The following is a 23,006-nucleotide window of genomic DNA, read 5'->3' as shown; positions in this document are numbered from 1 at the left end:
TTTATTTTTTTTCATTTTGTGAATTCAATTTTTATATTAATATTGCTAGGTTAGGTTTATGTATTCATAAATAATTATATTTTATATCCCTTCTAGTAATACGGCAGAATTCTTTGTATTCTTCGAATGAGATTATTATAGCTACAACTACTGAAAAGTATATACATCCATACATACATTGCTTTGCCACAATTTCTAAATATACGCAATTTATTCACATATCAGAAATATATTTTGCTGTCTTAAGCAATTTTTTTCTCAATTTAATATATGTCAAGCAATCTTCAAAACTGAATTACCGAATTGTTGAAAATATTTTTTATTGTCAACGCCTTGAATATACTTAACACATATTATCACACAAGGCAACGCCGCTAATTTCAATCGAGAATCTGCTGTGATATTTTTAATAACTTTTGTTGAAGCAGTTACACACATACTTACTTATGCATTTAAAAATTTAAATGATCCAAATTTAGTTATTATGGCTTGGAAAAACTGTGATATGACATCCGCCAATTTAACGCTTATTTCTAACATACTTCATACAACACAATATTCATATAGATATTGTCGCGCTTTACGTAAATTCCCCGATGCCTTATAGATCAGATGAAGATTGTAGGCAATTTCTTGCCGCAACCCCAAATACTCTTCATTCTCCTCAATCAAAGGATGTTGAGCGGCCAAACCACGTTCGTAATACTCCAGGGCTAGGTGCACTAGGCCAGCCTGCTGATAAATGCGCCCAAAATTATAACAAATTTCTTGTTCAACAGCACGGCATGTAGCATTTGTTTCTTTTACCAATGACGATGCTTCAGCTACAGTGCCGGTGGTTGTAGAGCCAACCTTCCATTCAACGCCCGCACGCAGTGTAGCATACTTTTGGGCGAAAGCAATGGACTGCGCAACGGCTGCTGTTTTGCGTAATACTTTACGTTGCAATGACAATTGATTGAAGATCACGGCAATGCATAGCGCATGTATCGGTGTTTGCTGTTCTTTAAACAGTGGCACATAGATATTTAATGCATATTTGTACGAACAACAAAATAGATGATAGTGAGCTAAGAAAATACGCAACTGACGTTCGGTGGGATGACGTTGTATGAGACGCCGCACATAACGATGATAACGTAAATCTTGACCCTTTTGCACCAGCAATGAAAGTAAATTCCATAGCGCTATATTATGTGGACTCTTCGAAATCAACTCACGCAAATAGGAGAACGCAATGGCGCAATTGTCATTGAAGTAACAGGCGAGTATTATGATACGTTCCAATTCGATATGGTAGGCAGTGAAACGCTTTGTGGTCACCATGCCAAAGCAGATACGTTCAATGCAACTGAATTTACGTTGCTCGTAGGCGACACGTATCAACTCGAGGAATAGTCGAAATTCATCTTGTATAGTGAGATCGGAATTCTCCTGCGGTATTTTAAGATATTCCTATCAAAGCGAAAATAGCAGTCATTAATGAATGATGCTAAGAGTTACAAATATATACATGCTTACCTGCAATGCCTTGTCCGTATCCTCCGTGATATTTCGCATTTGCAATATAACCTTGAGACCTTCTGCATTGTAAAAACTGCCACCATTCGCCGCAGCGAGCATTTCATCACGATTGCGCAATTTTATTGAATGTCGCGCCAAGAGTACATAGCCGACTTCGAGGAATTCTTCAATCTCACCGATTTGCTGCAACATTACACAACGTTCATAAAGCAAACGCGCATTTAGTGGCTGCCCATCGCATTCACCCGATTGTTCAAGGGCTTTCACAGCTTCCAAGTGACGTCCCTGTTGCTTGAGTAGCGCCGACAATGTGAATTTAGCCTCATAGCAAAATGGTGCCAACTCAACAACACGCGTATAACTTTCTATTGCCTCATTGGTGCGATTCAAATTACGCAAACATTCGGCTTGACGTAGCCAAACAAAAGCCGGGCACTCGATCGTGTCGCCATCTGTTATTGGGCGTAGCAATTCTATAGCTTCTGCATATTTGTGCTCTTGCATTAGCGCCTCCGCAATGTCAATATATAAATCTAAGCGATCATCTGTTAAGGGAATATGCTCGTGTACATTTTGTATAAGATAACCGAGCAAATGATGTGCATGCAAGTGTATCAGACTTACACATAGTTTTGCACGAAAATCGGGTACAAAATCATCGGGTATGACACAAAAGAAAATCAGTTCTAAATTTCTTTCTTGCTCCGTTTCTAATTCAAGTGACGTGCGCGCGCGTAAACAACGTAAGACTTTCGCGTATCCCTTGTTGAAAATGAGTAGATCCATGTACAGATTGAGATCTTCTAGTGTAAAACGATCCCCACAAATTTGATAAGCGCTTTCCATGGCTTCAAGCGCAATGGCGTGTTTTGAAATACCATGAAAATGGTGTGCAACATTTTTGGCAGTCGTCAGACAAAGCTCCGATTCAGTGCGCGGTACGTGTGGTAACATCTTTAAATATGTTAACATAGCTCTTTGTGTTTCATTCATCAATTCCAGCAAACGTGCTTTACGCAAACGCAAATCGTAGTCTCTGGGCATTGCCTAACGGGGTTAAAATAAATTACGATAAAAATTAATTCATCAAAAAACTAGAACATACTTTTATTGCTTTGGTGTAAAATATACGCGCACGTTGTAAATTTCCCTGTGCAATATGCAATTCCGATATACGTATCCATAGATCACGATCATGTGGATTCAAATGTGCCGCCAGTGTTAAAAAATACAGATGTTTTTCAGTATTGCGGGTTTCATAAATTTCCGCCAGCGTAAAAAATGGCTCTGGTGCTAATGGATTCTGTCGTATTATTTCCAAGCATATTTTTTCTGCGATATCAATTTGCCCACGTGCAAAACTTAAATTCGCCTCACCCATTAGACCCTGTAGCGCTGCATTAAGTACAGTACGCCTTCTGGGTGTGTTAGGTCCGCTACTGCTGCCGGTACTTTCTGTTCCACTGCGCCAATTAGGTTCACTTAAATCGGTATCCACTGTTTTGTGTTCCATAACAGCGTAATCATTGCGACGTTTTGCAGACGCTTGCTGGGATGTAGATTGTTCCACATCCGTAATATACTTCTGTTGTTCTTGCGCTTCCAGTTCGAATTTATCGACATCATATTCTTCTTCTTCGCCTGGCTCAAGTTTTGTGTAACAGTCGGGAAATTCTACTTCGCCACTAACAAAACGCTTTATCAGAGCTGCTTCACCTTCACCACCTATTACATTTGAACTTTCACTATGTGTTGCTAAAGGAACCGCATCACTTCCACAAATATTTGTGCTACTGGTCGGTTTATAATCATCAGGTGCTATGATGTCCAGCACCTTTAATGGTTGCGTTTCTTTGAATTCTGATAATTCCGATTCGCTTACATCATTGCTAGAAAGCTCTTCAATCAAAAACGCATTCCCATCCATTTTTAATTCTATGATTTCTCTCTTTAAAGTGTCACCACATATATAATTTGTCGATAAAAAAAAAACTCAGAAGAAAAAACTAGACACAGAATCAAATACAATTTTTTACTATAAACAGCTGTTTGGCCAGTGCAGCCACGAAAAAATACTACAATTTACTACGTTTATAACAGAGAACGTTTATGTGGTACAGAGAACGTTTATGTGGTACAGAGCACGTTTATAATAGAGAAGGTTAACCCCGCGGAGATCGTAAAAATATTTTTGGCTAACTCGGTCGAGATGAGCCAGTTTCACCCAGAGAACTTAAAACATATTTAATTGCACGTGCAATAGGCTTTTTAACTTCTAAATTAAAGTTAAATTACGATATTTTATATTCTCCATACGTTTTTTTTAATAATTTTTATATAAAATTAGAGTATTTTATATCGTGGAAGTTAAGATTTTGTACGTTTCACATGATTTCAGTGTAAAAATTTTTGTTTGACATATGTATGTTAGTTCACAACTTTTCTTTACAAATATCAAAAATAGGACACATATTTGTATCTTAATAAATTGTTACTGTAAAATATATTGAAAATACATATAAAAATTACTGGACGTTATATAAAATCTTTGTAGAGAACCATTTCGACATGTAAGCAAAGCGCATTAGAAAACCTATTTCAACTGGTTTTATATTAATTGACAGTGTTTCACTTAAACTATTTTTATTACTTACTATTATATTAATTATGGTCATTCTCAATTGGCTACATTTTTCAGGTAATTATGCTGTTCTCTTTTAAAAATACTTTGAAAAACTAAGTATTTAGTTGGTTCGTCACATATAACAATTACATTTATTATTGGATTATTTTATTACCTATTTATAAACTAATTAAAGTCATTGTCAATTGGTTAACATCTTCAGGTAATTGTGCTATTTTACTTATAAAGAGTTGCAGAAACTAAATATTAGTTTTTCAAACTTTTCGTTTACATCACATATTGCTTTTATAATGTGGAAGACATCGAGGAATTAATTATAATTATGAAAGATTGGACACAAATCTGGCCATATATCATATTTCAGTACTCTTGGTCCAGGTTTGACAATAACTGTTTCAGAAAAAATATGAAAATTGAAGACGTAAGAACTAACACCAACTTGTTGGATACTTATTGCAAACGGTTCATATGGATGAAAAACAAATGAGGCGAGGAGCTTTTGTTTATTTCTAGCTAAATGCGATGTCTCCAAAATTAAACGAAATTTCAAAACGTTTGTATACCGGTCTCTAAAAAGTATTGGATTTGGATTGAAAATCTTTGGAACCTCCAGTGCAGTTATACTCCTATCATCATAGTCAAACATGTTGAAGTTAAAATAGGGCGAACAGCAGGCACCTTGCGCGTTGAATGGAAGATTGCTATTGAGGCGCATTGCAGCTTTCTTTGCATCACCACTCGACTGAAAGGCGCTAATGGAATAAAATAATGTACAAATATAATTAGAAATACAGTTTTAGTTCTAAAATTTCATATTTCAGCTAACTAATATAAACCGCAGTTTTACTGTTTTTTGTAAAGAACGAGTTTTCATGTAGAAAATATATCCTTCTGCCATCTTTGTTCCTTATGAAGTTGCTACAGTACAAAGAATTCATTTAATTTACTGTTACTACTATGTTAGTGAATATTACTAAACTATATTCGCGATTTATATTAATTTAATTTTTCACATGAGTAAATACGCACCAATTAAATGCGTTCTGAAAATACGGGTTATTGCCGCATGATGCTGGTGGTCTCCCAGTTTGTGCCGAACGTACATTACGAAAATAATCGTAATAGTGGCGTTGCAAATAAATTAATTCCGTTGAGTTATCGCGATAGATTTTAAATACTGAATCTTCCGATATTGAATAAAATACAAATAATTTGAAATTAGGCTTGTGAGAAGTATAGTTTTCATTAGCGGGATCAAAGTACGTTGATCTTTTTGGGATTTCGTATCGTAATAGCAGGGTGTCTTCATCAACAAGTTGCATTTTCGCAATAAACATTTCCTCATACTATAAAAATAATGCAGAAAGTAAACGTAAAAAATAATAAATAAATTACAAAAATAATTTCATTTGAAACTTACAACTTTAAAGTTTTTATAAAACATACGCAATTTTGCAAGTCTTTCAATTTCATTGCTTATAGCTTCTTTGTACAAGTATGACAAGCAATGTTGCTTTAGTGGTGATAATAGTCCTTTAATAAACGGCTCTGGTACACCGTTTGTTTGTAACTCATTTTCCAGATCTTCTCTTCTTGTTGTTTCCTGTTCTCTATTTACTTGATATTTTATATAAATTTTGCCTTCACGCACTTCCAATACGTCAATACATTGCCGGCACCGCGACAATATCGCAATTGTGTTACCAGCAATTGAGACACCATAATTATGTGATAAAAACACATAATCACGTAATCTATATACATCACTTATAACACCCTTATGTAAGTCTATCAAATGAAATGCGAAATCAAAAATGTCAGAATCATCAAATACATCGGGAAAGTTCAAATAATATTGGCGCGGAATATTAATATGAGCCGCTATATTTTTGGTCGCTATCAGTACATAACGCCCCTCATCAATGAAAATGCTAAATTCACGATGTAATTGCCAATCAGTGTGATTATCAGGAAAGATTGGTATTGTCCAAAGTAGGGGAAACAATTGTTTAGCAAGTAATACACCAGTTTGATCCGTAGCTGACACCACATCGTCCACTATACCGTATAAAGCATGTTGAACTCGTCCAACGCCAATATATTTATATACGCATAAACAATTGTGTTCAACGGAGAAGCTTAATAGCAGCTTGCCATCAGGTGTGAATTTACGTATAAAACCGAGTGTAGATCCAACATTCAATATACTTAAATTGGGTGTAAAGCTTTTGTAAAACTCCTGCTCATGCGTTAATACAGGCATAGAACCACGTCTGTTATATCGGTTGAAACCAGATTCGCGATCCCAAATGTGATGTTGCAAATTTTGTGTCAATTCACGTTCCGTAAACCATGACAGCCGCGTTTCCCTAGAGCAAGGCGGTGTATTAACTTCAAGTAGAAAATCATTAAGCCCTACAGTAGCCCGAAGTAGTGTTTCCATAATATCGCAGTTTGAAATGGCTGACACACACTCTGTATAACTCTCGATTATAAACACTGGTAATTTAGTGATTATAATTCCTTGATATAATGTTCTGTCAATTCTTGATATGTATAATATAAATATTTTCGCAATTCCCGAAATATAAAACAGTTCTGTTACAAAAAATAAAAAAGTTCGCAACCAACATATGTCCATTTCTTTTAAGTGATTTGTTGTAGCACGATAAAACAATGACCAATTAATCGATATATTTTAACTCTGATCGATTAACGGTTAGAAGAACCGGTCAACAAATATGCAACTACCAGAAACTTCAATACGTTAAAACATTTGTTTGTAAAATAATTTCACGTACTAAAAAGGCGTAAAGGATCAATAATATTTCATTCCCATACAACTTCCCTCGCTTTCCGTKATAATTCATACTGAAACAACGAGACGAAGAAGCTCAAAGCAAGTGTCTGACGCAAAGCGAAGCAAAAGTTCTTTGTAAATTGGCCATAAGACCCTTATGTGTGGAATACACTGTTCGCGACAGACTGCAAACGACAACTGTCAAACATTAAAATACACACGTTCTTATGGACGAACCTATTTTGACAGCAACTATACGACTGCAGGCCGACAGTTGTCGTTCTCGCTAACTTCAATTTAATCCTATATTTGCCAACGACAATAGGACGACAGTAGAATGGAGGATAGAGAGATGAGGAAGAGTGGTGATGCCACTAATATGTAAAATGTAAAATTACTCAAAGCTCTAATAAACCGGACGTTATTTTACAAATAAAAGCGTAAAGTAGCTCTGTTACATCATTTATAATAACAATTGATAATTTAAAACAAATAAATTTACCTATTTACTTATTTTTTGTTTAAAAATTTCACTTTGAACAAAATATTAAAATTTCATTGCCACAAGGAAATTGTGTACATGCAAAATGGACAACTGCGTCGTTTTGTGTACATGCCGGCCATTGTTATGTTGCTGCCCTCTCACAAACGTTCATTTTGTAGGATTCACAACGCCATTTTCAGTGCACTGTCGTGCTGCTGCAGTCTGTCGCGAGCATTGTGTTCCGCACATTAACAATAATACTAACGTATACTTTTAGAAACAGAGCCACATAACTTTTTTCGCTTAAATTGAATTTTGTTTATTATTTTTATTTCTTAAATATAAAATATTTCTGTTAATTGACAATATAAATTTGAATTTAATAAATATACATATGTATGTGTCATCATAAATAATTTCAGTTGTTGCAAAGGAATTCAACATAAATTTTCTGCTATTCGAACTTCTGTACACGCTATCTACTACGTGCGTTGCTTTCTTGTAAACAAATATGCAATAGCAAAATTTGCGTTCTTCAATGCTTCTAAATTTATGTAATTATAAGATTTTATACACGTTATCTCTACTGTAATTCAGTCAGCAGTTTTGTGCTTCTTTATTTATTTTGATTTTATGCTATTAGGATAAATATTGTCCTATTGCCTTTAAATTACCCATGACACAGAATAATTCCTTATGACCCAGTGCCACGACCAACCACAATGTTGCGTAGTGAAGCGTTAATGGTCGTGTAATGTAAACTAACACAATGAAATAAAAAAAACAATAACTGCGCGAACTCCCATGACCCATCTAAGTATAATATATTAATTAGAATAAGATGGTGACATTGGAGATGAGATTGTTTATATTCTAAAATAGTATATGTATCAATTTTTACAAGTTTTAATGTATAAAATTCGACTGATAATAACCGCTCTGGTGGCACAATACTGTTCAAATTTGTAAAATGTAATCATTTTAATATTAGTTTATTTCGCAATAAATATTTCTTTTTGATTGAAAATTTACATTTATAGCTCAACCGGTGGTTTGGGGGATTCCCCTAATTTACATGTACATTTGTGCAGGCATACCTATTTAAAATAAAACCAAAAAAAAAAAAAACAAGGAAGGGATCGGATCGGATGCAGCTGAACGTTTCTTTGTTCTTTTCCCATGAGCTAACAGAGAGGGATTTTGTAATTTTGCAGTTATCGCGGTTGTATGAGGTGCAAATGTTACATTTAAATTTTAGGATTATTAGAACAGTCAGAAAATAAACTGAGTGATTTCCGTTTTTCCAGTTGATTTCAAACCCTTTAAGTTGTTCAAAATGTTTGACATTTTAAATTGAATGGACAAGTTTTCAAAAAATTATGTGGTTTAGTGCTGAATTATGAATGGTTGTGTTAAATCCCATAACCTTATATTCAATACATACAATACACGCTTTTCATATTAACTCAATGTACATACATACATACATATATACTTACTATATGTATTAAATTTAACATCTACGGTTGAGCTTATGTCACATAAGTACTATGTATGTACATATTTTTCATTTGAGGATGCTTTTATATAACTTGTGTTGATGCGAATAAAATATGGAATTGAAACGAAGTGAATCTATGACCTCCAATATAAGTTAGTAAAGTATCAAATTTGATATCCATGCATATGTAAAACTCTAAATTGAACGAAAGATAACCAATAACCAGTACAATTACTCACAATAGAAACACTTTGGAAACATTAGGTCTTACAGGAAATTAAAAATTGTACGGTAGGGTTTGTTAGTAATCGATGCAAAAAATGGACCGTGGGCGTGGAATCACGAACTTTTCTTATAACTCATGGACTATTCAACGAATTTCATACATATACATTAAGACAAAAAAGCAACCGGATATTGTATTTAAATTCTCCGGATAAATAACATTTAAAAAAATATATTTTGGTAAGTAGGTATGTGATCACAATCTGTCAACCTATTTCTTTACAGCAGCTGTTTAAGTCGGTAAACTTCAATTGTGCTTTATTATTTTTACAATGGATCAAAATATCTAACAAAATTTCATATGCTGAATCGTTGCGAATTTTGGAAAATATTAAAAAAGCAAAATGTGTGGGCTTGAAAATCGACATGCAAGTGTTTAAGAGATGGCAGGAGAACACGACATCTCTCACAAGTCCGTTCGAATGATTTTGGTGAATATTTGGATAAAGCTGATTTTTTCCAAGAAGAGTACCGTAAACAGGACTGTTTGGACATGCTTTATTGTTCGAATTCCAAATTTAATTTCCATCTGATTCTTTCATTTTACACTAAAGATGTCGGAACAAAACTTTGCAGAAATAGAGCATTCAAAGCGTGCTAACTAATCACAACTTATTAAGTCCCATACTTGTATATCGAATATGTGGAACTCAAAGCATATTTCTGAATTTTTACCATAATTATAGATCACTCAGCAGGACGGGAATAATGAGCGTCTTATTGTGTATGGTTTTTATTCGTCGAGAGAAGACTTTACTTCTCAATTGCCTACTTAGTCCGAAGTAACACCTGTTGGCAGGAGTTACTCTGCGTTGAATTTCGAGGCTGACATTGTTGTTGCTGTTAATACTGTTTCCAAGATAAACGAAATTATCTACAACTTCAAAGTTATGACTGTCAGTGACGTGAGAGAATAGTCAAGCATGTGACGACTGTTTGTTTGATGACAGGAGATATTTCGTCTTGCCCTCGTTCACTGACAGACCCATTTACTTTGTTTCCTTATCCGGTCTGGAGAAAGCAGAACTAACGTCGCGGGTGTTGACGCCAATTACATCAATATCACCTTTGATATATAAATAGAAATATTTATAATATAATATGTTACTTCACTGTCATTCTTAGCCCTTAGTTACTTGTTTACTATTAAGTTTTGATAACTCCGGAAAATATTTAAATTATTTTACTGCTGTTCTATAAACTATTAGCCATATTTCAACCAAAAATCTCGTCAGGTTGTGCCCATTTAAAGTCAGTGAATGAAATCGGAAAAAAAATTTGAAATTTCATAATTACCAAAAAGAGGAATAACTCTAGTGACGGCAGTCCTTCTAGCACGCATACAGATACCCAAAAAAATATATATATGTATGTAAATTGTTGTATGCACATATATATATTCATAAGGTTTGCAGATTTCACTTAATCACGCTTCACTGTATTTACAGATGTTTAATGCGAAAAGGAGCTTGTCTTCTAGACATTTAACAGAATATTTTACAATTCTTTGAAACCGGAGCTTTAGTTTTGCGCGGATCGTTGACTTGTACGTTTACTCTTTTATATCTAACGTTTTGTTATCAAAGTGTAGATACATTGGAAATTAAATAGATATTAATAAAAATATTGGAGGAACCAAGTTTACCTAGAAAGGACATAAAAATGAACAAAAGAGATAAAAAAACAAAGAAGGTAATTTTTTAAATAATGTTAAAATATTCTAAATGCAAATGTGTGTGTGTGATTATGATTGACCGGAATTCATTCCGAATAATAGCTGTCGAAGTGCCTGTCGGTGCGTGTAAAAAAACACTTGCATGAAAATTGTGGTAAACTTGATGAAACTTGTACATATGTATGTACATACTACATACATACATATGTATATATTCGTTTGGCGTTCAATGGAAAATGGACACAAATGGACGATTGCCACGCTCATAAGATGGTGGTTTTGAAAAGAATGTGTCAATAAAGTGCTATACTTATTTAATTTTAATTTAGAAAATTTTACCCAAACTCACACGAAACGTTATGAAGTATTTTTATACCGCCTATGTTTAGACGAAACATCATATCTCGTTAACTATACAAGACAGTAAACTTTTAATAAATTCATTGTGGTTTATTGTACTGTAGCAAGCATATTTAAATATTTTGAAATCCGCATCGCGGATCGTCGATCGCGCTATCCACAATATTTTGTATGTAAATTCGCGATACGATGGCAAAAGAATTAAAAATAATCAAAACAAGAAAAAATAGTTAACTTCGGTTGCACCGAGGCTAAATACCCTTAACAAGTGCATTTCTGTTAGTAACTATGTGTTCAGTTTGTATGGAAGCTTGTATATGCTATAGTAATTCGTTCTGAACAACTTTTTTTAGAGATGATATTGTTAGCTTAAGCAGTAATCCGTGGCAAATTTCGTGAAAATACCACGTTAAATGCGAAAGTTTTTCATACAAGGCCTTGATTCCGAATGTTCGGGTTGTATGGCAGCTATATGCTATCGTAAGCCGATCTGAGCTCTGAAAGTATTCGACGCAGTACCCGTCGGAGGAAGCAGAGGAAGAGGAAGACCTCCACTCCGTTGGAAGGACCAAGTGGAGAAGGACCTGGCTTCACTTGGAATATCTAATTGGCTCCACGTAGCGAAAAGAAGAAACGACTGGCGCGCTGTTGTTAACTCGGTTATAATCGCGTAAGCGGTGTCTACGCCAATCAAGAAGAAGAAGAATCCGATCTAAACAATTTCTTCTGGTATTACATTATTTCTATAAACAATAACTCGTACCAAATTTCGTGAAGATATATCTTCAAATAAGGAAGTTTTCCATGCAAGCATTTGATTCCGATCATTCAGTTTGTATGGCAGCTATCTGCTATCGTAATCCGATCTGAACAATTTCTTCGGAGATTACATTGATGCCTTAAAAAATTATCTATACCAAATTTCGTGAATATTTCTTGTCAAATGTGAAAGTTTCTCATACAAGAACTTGATTCCGATTGTTTAGTTTGTATGGCAGCTATATGCTATAGTTAACCGATCTGAACGATTTCTTCGGAGATTACATTCTTGGTTTATAAAATATCCTGTGCCACCTTTTGTCAAAATACATTGTGAAGTGTGAAAGTTTTCCATACAAGAACTTGATTCAGATCATTCAGTTTGTATGGCAGTTATACGTTATAGTGGTCCGACAAAGGAGCAGCTTCTTGAAGAGAAAATGAGGTTTGCAAAATTTCAAAACGATATCTTACAAACAGAGGACTAGTTCGTATATATACAGACAGAGGAACATGGCTAAATTGACACAATTCTGATTTATTTGGAACCACAATTTGAAGAGGACCGTTGGAAAGAGGAAGTCCTCCTGATTAAAAAATATATAGGGTTATATGTAGACAAAGTTAGCTTTACGAGATATTCGACCTTAAAATTCAAAAATTCGCAAAATTCGAAAATTTCAAGAAGCTATTTCACCACATTAAACACACTTATAACACACTATAAACTTTTAAATAAATCCACATTTTTCACTTTTAGCAGGTTTTTTACCTAAAAATATTTATTTTAAAAGTTACATTTTACACTCGTTTGAACCTCATTTGTTCGCTGAAACTCCGCTTTTTCTCAAAAATTCCTCTATTCATGCATATGGATATTTTCTTTTTTAAATTTATTAAGGAAATAAGTAATTTTTTGTTTCAATATGAGTGCAGGATAACCAACAATTATAACGACTTTATATCCAAAACTCAAATTTTAAATATAAAAATAAAATATAAAACAATGTACTATATAACTAAAAATAAATGGAAAGCGCTGACAGATATAATAACTAAATTTTATCCATTTTATAACGAAAACTCAAATTTTGTTTCAATATAAGTGCATGATAACAAAAAATACTTATATTCACTTTATAACAAAAACTCAGTATATTTTTTTTATTTTTAACGCAGAAAGGAGTGTTACGCGAAAGTACTTCAGTCACTCCGGGTATTCGCTGGCCAGGGTTATTTTATTAGAGCGCGGCCGAAGGCCCCCAACGCAGAAGGGGAAGGATAGTATAAAATTGTAATATGTAAATAAAAATGTTATATTACAATCATATAAATATTATAATATTATCACACGATTTTACTTATCTGTGTTTATTAATTATAAATCACATATTATTCATATATTCGAATATGTATGTATGTATATGACAAAGTGTTCACATATTCAATTTTAGCTTGAAATAGCTCAAAATTGAAAATGTATCTTAATCGTTTTTTATAGTTAATAAAGAAAAAAGAATCACTCGAAAGTACAAACAAAGAAAACGCTGTGAAACTCTGAAAAATCCTTCACTTTTGGTTTTTAAGATGTGGCAAAGATGGTTTTCCTCGTAAATATAAACACACTAAACTTATGAGCCATAAACTTAATAAGTGATTAAATTACCAAATTTAGCTGAAAAATTACAAAATAATTGAAATGTGAAATGTGAGCTTATTTCAATACTTACAGTGTATATTTAAATATACATATAAAAAAACGTGAAAAAATTTAGCGAAACATAGAGAAATAAAATGTGTTCTTATTGCAAATTTTTGAATTTTAAACGTGAATATTTAAAAAAATATTGGTTATTTTTATATTATTTCCCCTATCCGTACATACCCCACTTCTACGGAAATTCGTTTTTTTTACCCCTCCGCCAAAGTAATCGGAAACGTGCCGCTAAATCTACACAGCTCGACATACTGATCATTTACATATATGTATGTATGTTGTACATATATGTACTATATACCGACCCTTCCTTCTGGGTGTTACAAACTTCGTGACAAACTTAATATACCCTGTTCAGGGTATAAAAACTGCGATTTTTATTATAACATAAATGTATTGTTTATTTATATTTATAAAAATAAAAAAAATTAGCCTTGTCAAAGGTCTAGTGCATTCTTTGCGATGGTTCCTAACATTTTTTAGTGCGGTTCTCTAACAAAATTTCGAAATTTCGAAGACAAGTGGTATTGAAGACAAAATTCAAAAGAAGCATTGGAGTTCTTTATAACAAAGAAGCATTGGAGTTCTTTTGAATTTTGTCTTCATAAGCACTTGTCTTCGAATTTTGAAATTTTGTTCGAGAACCGCACAAAAAAAATAATAAAATTATAAATGAAACCGTTTTATTTTTAACATATTTTCTTCAAAAACTAGAGTTATTTCGATTGATCAATCTTCAAAAGGATGACAATCGAAATATCACAATAAATATTCACACATCCAAGCTTACTTATGTACATACATGCATACTATTCCATAAGCATATGTATGTCATTCATTTTTATCTGAAGTTGTTACACTGTTTCTGTGCTTATGATTCATAATATACAAGTATTTATAAGCGTGCTTCTATTTACATATAACACATACATACGTACATACATAAGTAATATGATACGATGTAAAGAAGAGATATGCCTCTTGTATGTACATACATACATATACATATATACTCACGGAGTTTGTTCAAATTAGAGGCGTGTAATACATTGTAGAAATATAGTACAAGTAACAAAAGAATATTATGGTCGTCAACAGCTGAGATCACCTGATCAAAATAGTTGATTTTTGGCACACAGTTTTTGCACCTTGCAGTTTTGTGTCGAGGTAGCACCTTAGGTTGAGGCGCTCGTTTGACATACTATGTTACTATTCTCTTTTAAAATCTGCTGAACTCGACGGGTAGACACTTCAAGATTTAGTTGAAGCCTATTTTTGCTGGGGAAATGTTTTTACTGACTGATCATTTGTTTTCTTATTGTGATGTCATTTTTCAGCAATATCCCTTATTGTGGCTCCACATTTCCGCATTGTTTGAATTTACACAAGCGATAAATGGATTCCCCCAGGCATTTCTAAATGAAGCTCGTTTGGATGAACAAATATTGTTTTAATTGTTTATTGAAGACAAACCCGCTTTAAAAAACCCAAATCTACAGAATAAATGTAGCGTCTTGCCGACACTGATTAATTTTCCTTATTGTACGCTATAATTATTTCGCTCTGAACGTACAAGTGCGAAATTAAACAGAAAGTAACGGTACTACAAATATACTGGTGCCACTAATAAGTACTGATCAACACTGAACAAATAGGTTTCTATTGCTTATATGCATTTATTTAAAAAAAACGCTTGTATACTTCGATAAATTCCCTTTTTTATTTTGTACACTATACTTATTTGTTAACTGTATATGAAGACGTACGGACATGGCAAAATCGACTCAACTTATCATGCTGATCATTAGAGGTTGTGCAAGGTATGTGCATACATATGTATATTAAGTTTGCCACAAAGTCCATAAAATGGAGAAGGAAATGTCGGTGACCCTATGCAATATAAATATATTCAAAAGATCAGTGTAACGATCTGTGATCTGTATGTAGATACATAGTATGTATATACGTGAGAGTTTGCATAGGGTAAAAATTTGTGAAAAGATATACATGCATACATACATATGTACATATTTTTGAGCTGCACCGAGAGGTGCCCTCTTTATTAATACTCTTAAGACTTGTTACACGGATCTTACTGCTTTTTATATTAACCAGTTTGTTTACATATTACTAGTTGTTAGTTGGTTTGCATATAATATATTGTTTAGTAAGGTTTCTTTACATATAATATGTTACTAAATTAGATGCATTTCTTTTGCTCTAAAGTAAAGTTTTCTTAACACACTCCCATATGTATTCAAAGATAAGGTTGTTTTGATATTTTTTGTTTACTCAAACTCAATCATGCTTTGATTTTTGTTTGTATAGGATATTATAAAGAATATGTTCCTTAATTCAAACAAATCTCTTAGTTTTATATTGATCTGGAATTTCCCTCGCAAAAAGCAGTTTTAGTTGACAGAACATTAATCAATTGCATCAATATTTAATACCAATCATATGTCGTTTAGAGAGCTTCAAAAAAAATGTTTGAAMATTTTTTCAACTCTTACCCCCTCAAATGTTAGTGATTGATAAACAAAAAATGCTCCCTCAAGCTAGGAGCTGTAGCTTAACTCTAAGGGGTCGCTATTTTATTTTAGGTTTAGGTTTGAAAAAAAAATCAAATATTGTTTTGAAGCACCCTAATGTCCATCCATATCAAATATACTTAATTTTTTACAGGGCATACCTGAGATTGTGGAGAAACCTTTAACAATTAGCACTGGCAAGACCTATGCAGATATATGCGCTAAGTTCAAGAACGAACTTAATATCAGAGAAGATGTCGAAAAGCCACCAAGGCCGACAGCACAAAAGCCTCGTCCTGATCTTCCTTATTATTCTATTTTTGAACAACCGTTTTTCGGGTAATAAAGTATATGTGTAAAGGTATAACTTGATTTTATATCCTTTAAAATTATTTTTTTTTTCATAGAACTTTCACAATAGTCGAAGGCCTGGGTTATTATTATCCAACAAATGAAATGAAGATAGCTCAAGGGAATCGATTTGAAAGTCAATTTCTGGCCCAAGGTGACAAAGTGATAGAGTGAGTGTGAGAAGTATAATATACTTGTTGGGAATATTTTAAACTGCCATAAAGATAAAATAACAAACAATATACAATAAGGGAAAAATATTTTACAGGTGCTCTGAGACCAGAATAAGGAAAGGGAGCGGCTTGGTTAACAATAGTTAGTTTCGATTTCAAGAAAACTACATATATAGTTTTATATAATAAGAGAAAAAAGTTATTTGGAAATATTGTAGATCATGAAAAACGTTCCGACTTTTGTATATAGATATTTTTCACATAATCTCAAAATATACATACATACATACATATGTGAAAATTCAAATAACCAAGTTTTTGGATTTTTATACTTTTCTTGCACAAAAAAAATTTTTTCCTTTTTCCTTAATGTTTCTCTTTAATTTTCGAGGGGTTTCATTCAATTATATTTTTTTTTGTTTTCAAAAATTATCTATTCTGGTCTAATTCAATTTAATTAAAATATATTTTTCAAACTGATGTCAATTTAATTTAAAAGTATAATTTTTTCAGAGACTATTTAAGCACAACCAAATTAACGGTAAACAACATTGGTAAGATATTCAGAATGCTCATACAAATAGAGGATCTTCACACTATGCTGCCGTATTGCAGTGTATATCTCGAAAATGTGGTAGTAAGTAATGCTACTGATAGTACAAGGTTTTTAAAATTTAATGTAAGTGAAGAAAAATAACCAAATATAATTTTAAATAATCATGCAAATATTTCTATTAATATAGATATATTGCAATGTTCACTTCGGTTCCACAAGTAGCAAATCTTTATTTGTTGTATAGTTAAGACAAATTCATATTTTTATCATTTAAAAACCGATAGTATAAAGTTGATACTATGCATATACAGAAATATGCCCAAATATGTATGTATAATTGTTTATTCACACCTTTGCTATAATTTTGTAGATAAACGTACCATCACATATTAATATTGATGAAATTCTTAACCCTGTAATGGATGAGGTGGTCTTTGTGCCTCTTATGAGTCGTGCACTGTCACAACATGAACTTAATTATCCCGTGGATCTACTATTACAACATCCACACGAGTCACTCGACAGCGGTGTCGAAGTTTTTCGTGAAGTCGGTATACTCGATAGACTGGAGGGACAAACCGCTTATGTGGAATGTTCTAATCCACGATTTGATATTACTAAAAAATATGATATTATATTTCGCTCACATCGTGTTCATGTTCGTTATCAGCATCGTGCGTTGGAATTGTTAAATGAAGTGCGCCGTGCCTATCTCTTTCCCAATAGAAATCCCTATAAAAAAGAATTCACCAAGGATGTTAAGTAAGTGTTAATTTTTCATTTAAATTTTTTAATGTATAAAAAAAAGTAAGGGAAGACTAAGATAAGTCATAACCGAACATTTTATTCACTTAAAGGCGTGTCTTTCAGGTTTTGGAAAATAGGTGTAATAGCTTGGTATATAATATGAAATAATTAAAAATTGAGTATTTCATTGATTACGATCCACTACTTCAAATTACATACTCACGCATGTTCCATTTTAATACGTGTTTCATTCTTATCCCTGTAAATTTTCAAAAATGCATTTTAGGTGACAATATATAGTATATGTACATTTAATTCAAAAACTGATTTCATCCATTTTCGGAAAATATAGATTTTAAATCCACATTATATACACAGTTTTATTGATTGGCGCTTGATTTACACATATTTTACTCGTGTATTGTATAGTGAAAGAATCAGATGGAGTGTTAAATAGTGTTACTATATAGAAAGTAGGAGTGATTGTTCGTTTTCATAGTATAAATGATCATGTAAAAGATCTCAGTTATTTTAATTCACCAAATTTGGTCCAAATTGGCCGCTAGTGGGATTTCACCTCAAAACACTTTCATTTTTCATATTTTATACCGTCCATGCACCCCATCATAATTACTTATGAGCTTGTAAGGTTTATTTAGATAGAGTCCTATAATTTCATAAGTGTGAAGTGTGGTTATGGATGGAGCAGCAATCCAGAATTCTCGTACCACTAAATAATTGTTATGCTCTAGTAATGTACCGCTATTGAATTGGCCCTTCATAAGTCGTGATTTGAAACCGATTGAGGACCTATGGCGAATCTTTTCCACTGGGGCTTATGCAAGTGATCATCAGTTTAACTCCAAGAGGTAAGAGATGTTTTGATTGCAGAATGGCCCCAAATTAACCCTTCAAATTTCAAAGAGCTAGCGGATTCGTTACCAAATCGCTTAAATAAAGTTATAATAGCTAAAATAATCTAAAATATTTGAATGAGTATAATATAGTTACTATTTTTTAAATTTAACCTTTAAATACTTATTTCCAATGGAGATTAAACAGTTATTTAACCAATTTTCAAAACAAATTTTATAGACCCATGCCACTCCCTAACGTGATAGTATTTTGTAGCTCACTTCGTGGCATAATTGTAGCACACTGCCATAATTCCGCAATACCAATTTTCTCAGAATACCAAGGAACACGTTTCGACGTTATCAATATATTAATAATAATTACCTACTACTACCCAATTGTTTTGATACATATATTATATAAATACATGCACAAATATATTATTTATTTAAGAAACTAATTATTTTCTATTGTTACAACAGATTACAATTAATTAATAGGCAGATTTCTGAGAATCCCGAACAGTTACAAGCTGTAAAGCAGATTGTCGGCGGTGCGAACCCCTATGCGCCATACATTGTCGTTGGACCACCAGGTAACATTAATTATAGATAGTACATGATATACCCACATACATTGTTACAAAAAAGTATCCGGAAATTGTAAATCCTCGAAACACTTTTCATAAGCACTTTTGGCTTTGGATGGCTTTCAGCTCCATTCTAATGACTGTTGACTTCTTTGCATGTCATATTCTTAAACACATGTTTCATCGACAGTTGCTCTTCATGAATGTGGGATCGGAATTCGCACGATCAAGCATGTCCAAAGAGAGTTTACGGTACTCTTTTTGAAAAAAATTCAGCTTTGTCGGGGCGTGTCGAGTAAGAACGCGTTTCATGCCCAAAATATCCACCAAAATCATTCGAACGGACTCGCGAGAGATATCGAGCTTCTTGCCACCTCTATAATACTTGCCTGAAGATTTTAAAGCCTTCTCTTTTTTATATTTTCATCAGTTGAATAGGTCGAAGGTCGTCCAGAACGAGGCATGCCTTTCGAAATACAAAAATTTAGAAAAATTTTTTGTCCGATATTATAAATTGTAATAATGACAAACCACTACTGAGGCTTACTGACTTAAGCGACTGCCAAGGATCTCTGCAGCTGCTGCAAACAAGCTGGTTGACAGATCGCGCTCATATTTGGCTTAGTAATTAAGGACAGTCCTACCAACTTAGCAAAATAAGCTTTTTGTAAATATCATTTACCCGAGTAGGTTTAATTACAATAGCCGGTTGCTTTTTTGTCACAATTTATATATGTACATATAAATACATACATATGTATACATACATATACATTATGATGTATATACACGTACATTATATATGTATATTATATAGTACGTACACATACCATACAGCTTGCTCCAGCCCACGAAGACAGTCAGTATTTACCCTACAAAAGAAAATCGAAAATTTTGCAAAAGGTGACAATTCATTTCATAACATATTATTCTTGCTTTATCTCGGTAAACTTGACCCACGGATATTCTAATTTCTTTAACTCGTCCGAATAATATGTTTTCTAATGGTTTGCAAATTTGAAAAAGGCACTCAAAAGACTTTTTACTTTCCCGAATAGACCAAATTTTTCTCTCTCTCTTCTTATCGCCATCGTAGCGGAGGAATCACAGTATACCATAGATGCTGCAAGCGCCTTGTTCTCAATGAGCAATTTTCCATCCAAAAACTAGAATCGTGTCAGATCCCAACATACTTCTTTTATTTTTCTAGCTGAAGGCCCTGGCAGCCAGTGTTTTATACCTATAAGTGGAACAATTATTTATAATTATTTCTCTTTTAAATAAAWAAAAAATACTTTTCTAAAATCTGTGGATACTAATCTGACCGCTCTCATATTTTACAACAACGTTTATGCCAACATCTATGTCTACAGACACATATTTCTTATATATTTCTCCATGTAGGTACCGGAAAAACGACCACAATCGTCGAAGCCATTTTACAGCTTTATATTAATCGACGAGACTGCCGAATTTTAATTACTGCCAGTACAAATTCGGCTTGTGACACAATCGCTTTGAAGTTATGTGAACTATTTGAAAATAATCCAGTCCTTCGAAAATTATCATTACAACGCAGCGGTTTAAACTTTATGGGACGTCCTAAGCCGCCCACCCATATGTTACGCGTATTCTCAAAGTCATTATGTAAGAAAGGTATGAAAAATATCAGCCGAATCCTTTTGGAACACTCGAACTTTTGCAAACGTGAATACAAATCGCCATCTGTGAAAGTATTGCAAAGCTACAACATCATTATAGTGACACTCATTACCATGGGTCGTTTGCGAACTGGCACCAATGTCGATTGGCCATTTACGCATGTTTTTATTGATGAGGCCGGCGCTACTATGGAAACGGAAGCATTAGTTGCCATAACAAGTGTTAATACGAAGAATTGTCGTGTAATCTTATCGGGAGATACGAAACAACTAGGACCGGTTGTCATGTCATCGATAGCCGCTGAACTTGGTCTCAAATATTCACTAATGGAGCGTTTGCTCAAACGTGATTGTTATGCAGTTAACACGGATGGTACTTACGATTATACCTTACAGACACGTTTGAGACGCAACTTTCGTTCACATCCAGCAATTGTGCATATTTATAATCATCTCTATTATGATCATGAATTATTAGCAAAAGTCAATTCAGGTGAGTTCATTTAATTGAGGCAATTAAGATGTAAATTACACGATAAGTATGTATAGTTGTGCAAATGATCAATCAATTAAGGTTTAAAAAAATTGTACCTGACAGCTGTCAGAACAGTTTTTAGTTGCTATGTAATATACGAAGAAATTGTTCAGGTCGGCTTACTATAGCACATATCTGCTATACAAACTGAACGATCGGAATAAAGTTCTTGTATGAAAAACTTTCACATTTGAAAAGATATATTCACGAAATTTGGTTTAAATTACTTTCTAAGGCAACAATATAATCTCCGAAGAAATTTGTACAGATCGGATTACTATAGCATATTGCTGCTATACAAAGTGAACGATCGGAATAAAGTTCTTGTATGGAAAACTTTGAAAAACCATCAACTTTATTACGAAAATTCACGTTCTCTAAAGAATGAGTTTCGGGCGCTTCGCTGAACTTACGGTCTACATAATTGGTCTACTGAKCGTACTATACGCAACAACATCATCCATCTTGAGACCCAGCATTCATTATTGAATAATATTCGATCGAATAGTCTAGCATGCAGTAAAGAAAAAAATATAGCAGTCGTTACCTGAAACTGTACACGAAGACCGTGGAGGGACCACCTTCAGCAACTCGGACTCATCTATGRAACGCTTTTGCGCATATATATAAAATACAGCTTGTTCAAAAATGAAGCCGCTCGACCATCCCAAGCGACATTGCTTTGCTCTAAGTGCTCTTGAAAACTTCCAAAAAGATCCGACATTTTCGAGCCAAATTTATTTTAGCGATGAGGTGTGTAAACAAGGATTGTGGATTTGGGGACAAAGAGCAAACCTGAGGAGATTCAAGAACTGCCATTTCAACGGTTTGGTGGTGTTGGTGAATCGGTGGAAACATCGATCCATATTTCATCAAAAATAATGCCGTAAGAACGTAACCGTCAAACACGACCGTTATCACCCCATGGTAACCGACTATATGATAGCTGAGATTGACGTTCGTGATCTCGGCAACATTTCGTTCCAACAAGACAGCGCCACTTCCCACACATCGCATCTATCAATGGATTTATTAACACTTCGGTTTGCAGATAATTTCATGTTTTTGGCCAGACTTTTTCCTGTGGGGATATTGTGTTTTTATAAACGTATAGTGAATTGAGAAACACCGAAACATTTTCTTATAGTTTTAGTTAATTATTTATAGAAAAAAATAGATTTTCGAAGTTACTTTACTTGTTCAATTTATCAATGACCTCATTTTTAAATAATTACATTTTGAAATTACATATTTTAATT

At 33.5% G+C, this 23,006-nt stretch overlaps 3 protein-coding genes across 6 annotated transcripts in view; 1 reads left to right on the top strand and 2 right to left on the bottom strand.

Annotated features, from left to right (window-relative positions):
- Positions 1-37: 37 nt before the first annotated feature.
- LOC108969700 (general transcription factor 3C polypeptide 3) lies at positions 38-4,177 on the bottom strand. The gene is made up of 3 exons (XM_018934588.1): positions 2,630-4,177; positions 1,522-2,571; positions 38-1,455 (listed from the first exon to the last, which is right to left on the bottom strand). Exons 1-3 carry the CDS (start codon positions 3,449-3,451, stop codon positions 544-546), a joined length of 2,784 nt encoding a protein of 927 aa, XP_018790133.1. The 5' UTR covers positions 3,452-4,177; the 3' UTR covers positions 38-543.
- A 90-nt stretch (positions 4,178-4,267) lies between these two features.
- Positions 4,268-7,174, bottom strand: LOC108969701 (DET1 homolog). 3 transcript variants are annotated; one of them, XM_018934590.1, is made up of 3 exons: positions 5,589-7,174; positions 5,198-5,514; positions 4,268-4,920 (listed from the first exon to the last, which is right to left on the bottom strand). In XM_018934590.1, the coding sequence occupies exons 1-3, from the start codon at positions 6,807-6,809 to the stop codon at positions 4,479-4,481; spliced, it is 1,980 nt and encodes a 659-aa protein (XP_018790135.1). In that variant the 5' UTR covers positions 6,810-7,174; the 3' UTR covers positions 4,268-4,478. The 3 variants fall into 3 exon arrangements, with proteins under 3 accessions (XP_018790135.1, XP_018790136.1, XP_018790137.1); XM_018934591.1 differs by having other exon boundaries at positions 4,759-4,910; XM_018934592.1 differs by lacking the exon at positions 4,268-4,920 and adding an exon at positions 4,930-5,086.
- Positions 7,175-10,657: 3,483 nt separating this feature from the next.
- LOC108969705 (putative helicase MOV-10) overlaps positions 10,658-23,006 on the top strand; it is a 13,412-nt gene continuing 1,063 nt past the window's right edge. The window contains exons 1-7 of one of the 2 annotated variants that reach the window (XM_018934600.1): positions 10,658-10,930; positions 16,435-16,619; positions 16,688-16,801; positions 17,318-17,441; positions 17,731-18,122; positions 19,445-19,557; positions 20,956-21,705. In XM_018934600.1, the coding sequence (XP_018790145.1) occupies positions 10,901-10,930; positions 16,435-16,619; positions 16,688-16,801; positions 17,318-17,441; positions 17,731-18,122; positions 19,445-19,557; positions 20,956-21,705 (1,708 nt within the window). In that variant the 5' untranslated portion in view covers positions 10,658-10,900. Of the gene's footprint in view, positions 10,931-16,434; positions 16,620-16,687; positions 16,802-17,317; positions 17,484-17,730; positions 18,123-19,444; positions 19,558-20,955; positions 21,706-23,006 lie in introns of both variants that reach the window. The other variant, XM_018934599.1, reaches the window with a different exon arrangement.

This window comes from Bactrocera latifrons, unplaced genomic scaffold (genome assembly GCF_001853355.1).
Source record: "Bactrocera latifrons isolate USDA-ARS-PBARC rearing strain unplaced genomic scaffold, ASM185335v1 scaffold_261, whole genome shotgun sequence".
NCBI lineage: Eukaryota > Metazoa > Arthropoda > Insecta > Diptera > Tephritidae > Bactrocera > Bactrocera latifrons.
Note: the sequence above shows the minus strand (reverse complement) of the source record. Positions and strands in the feature narration are given on the sequence as shown.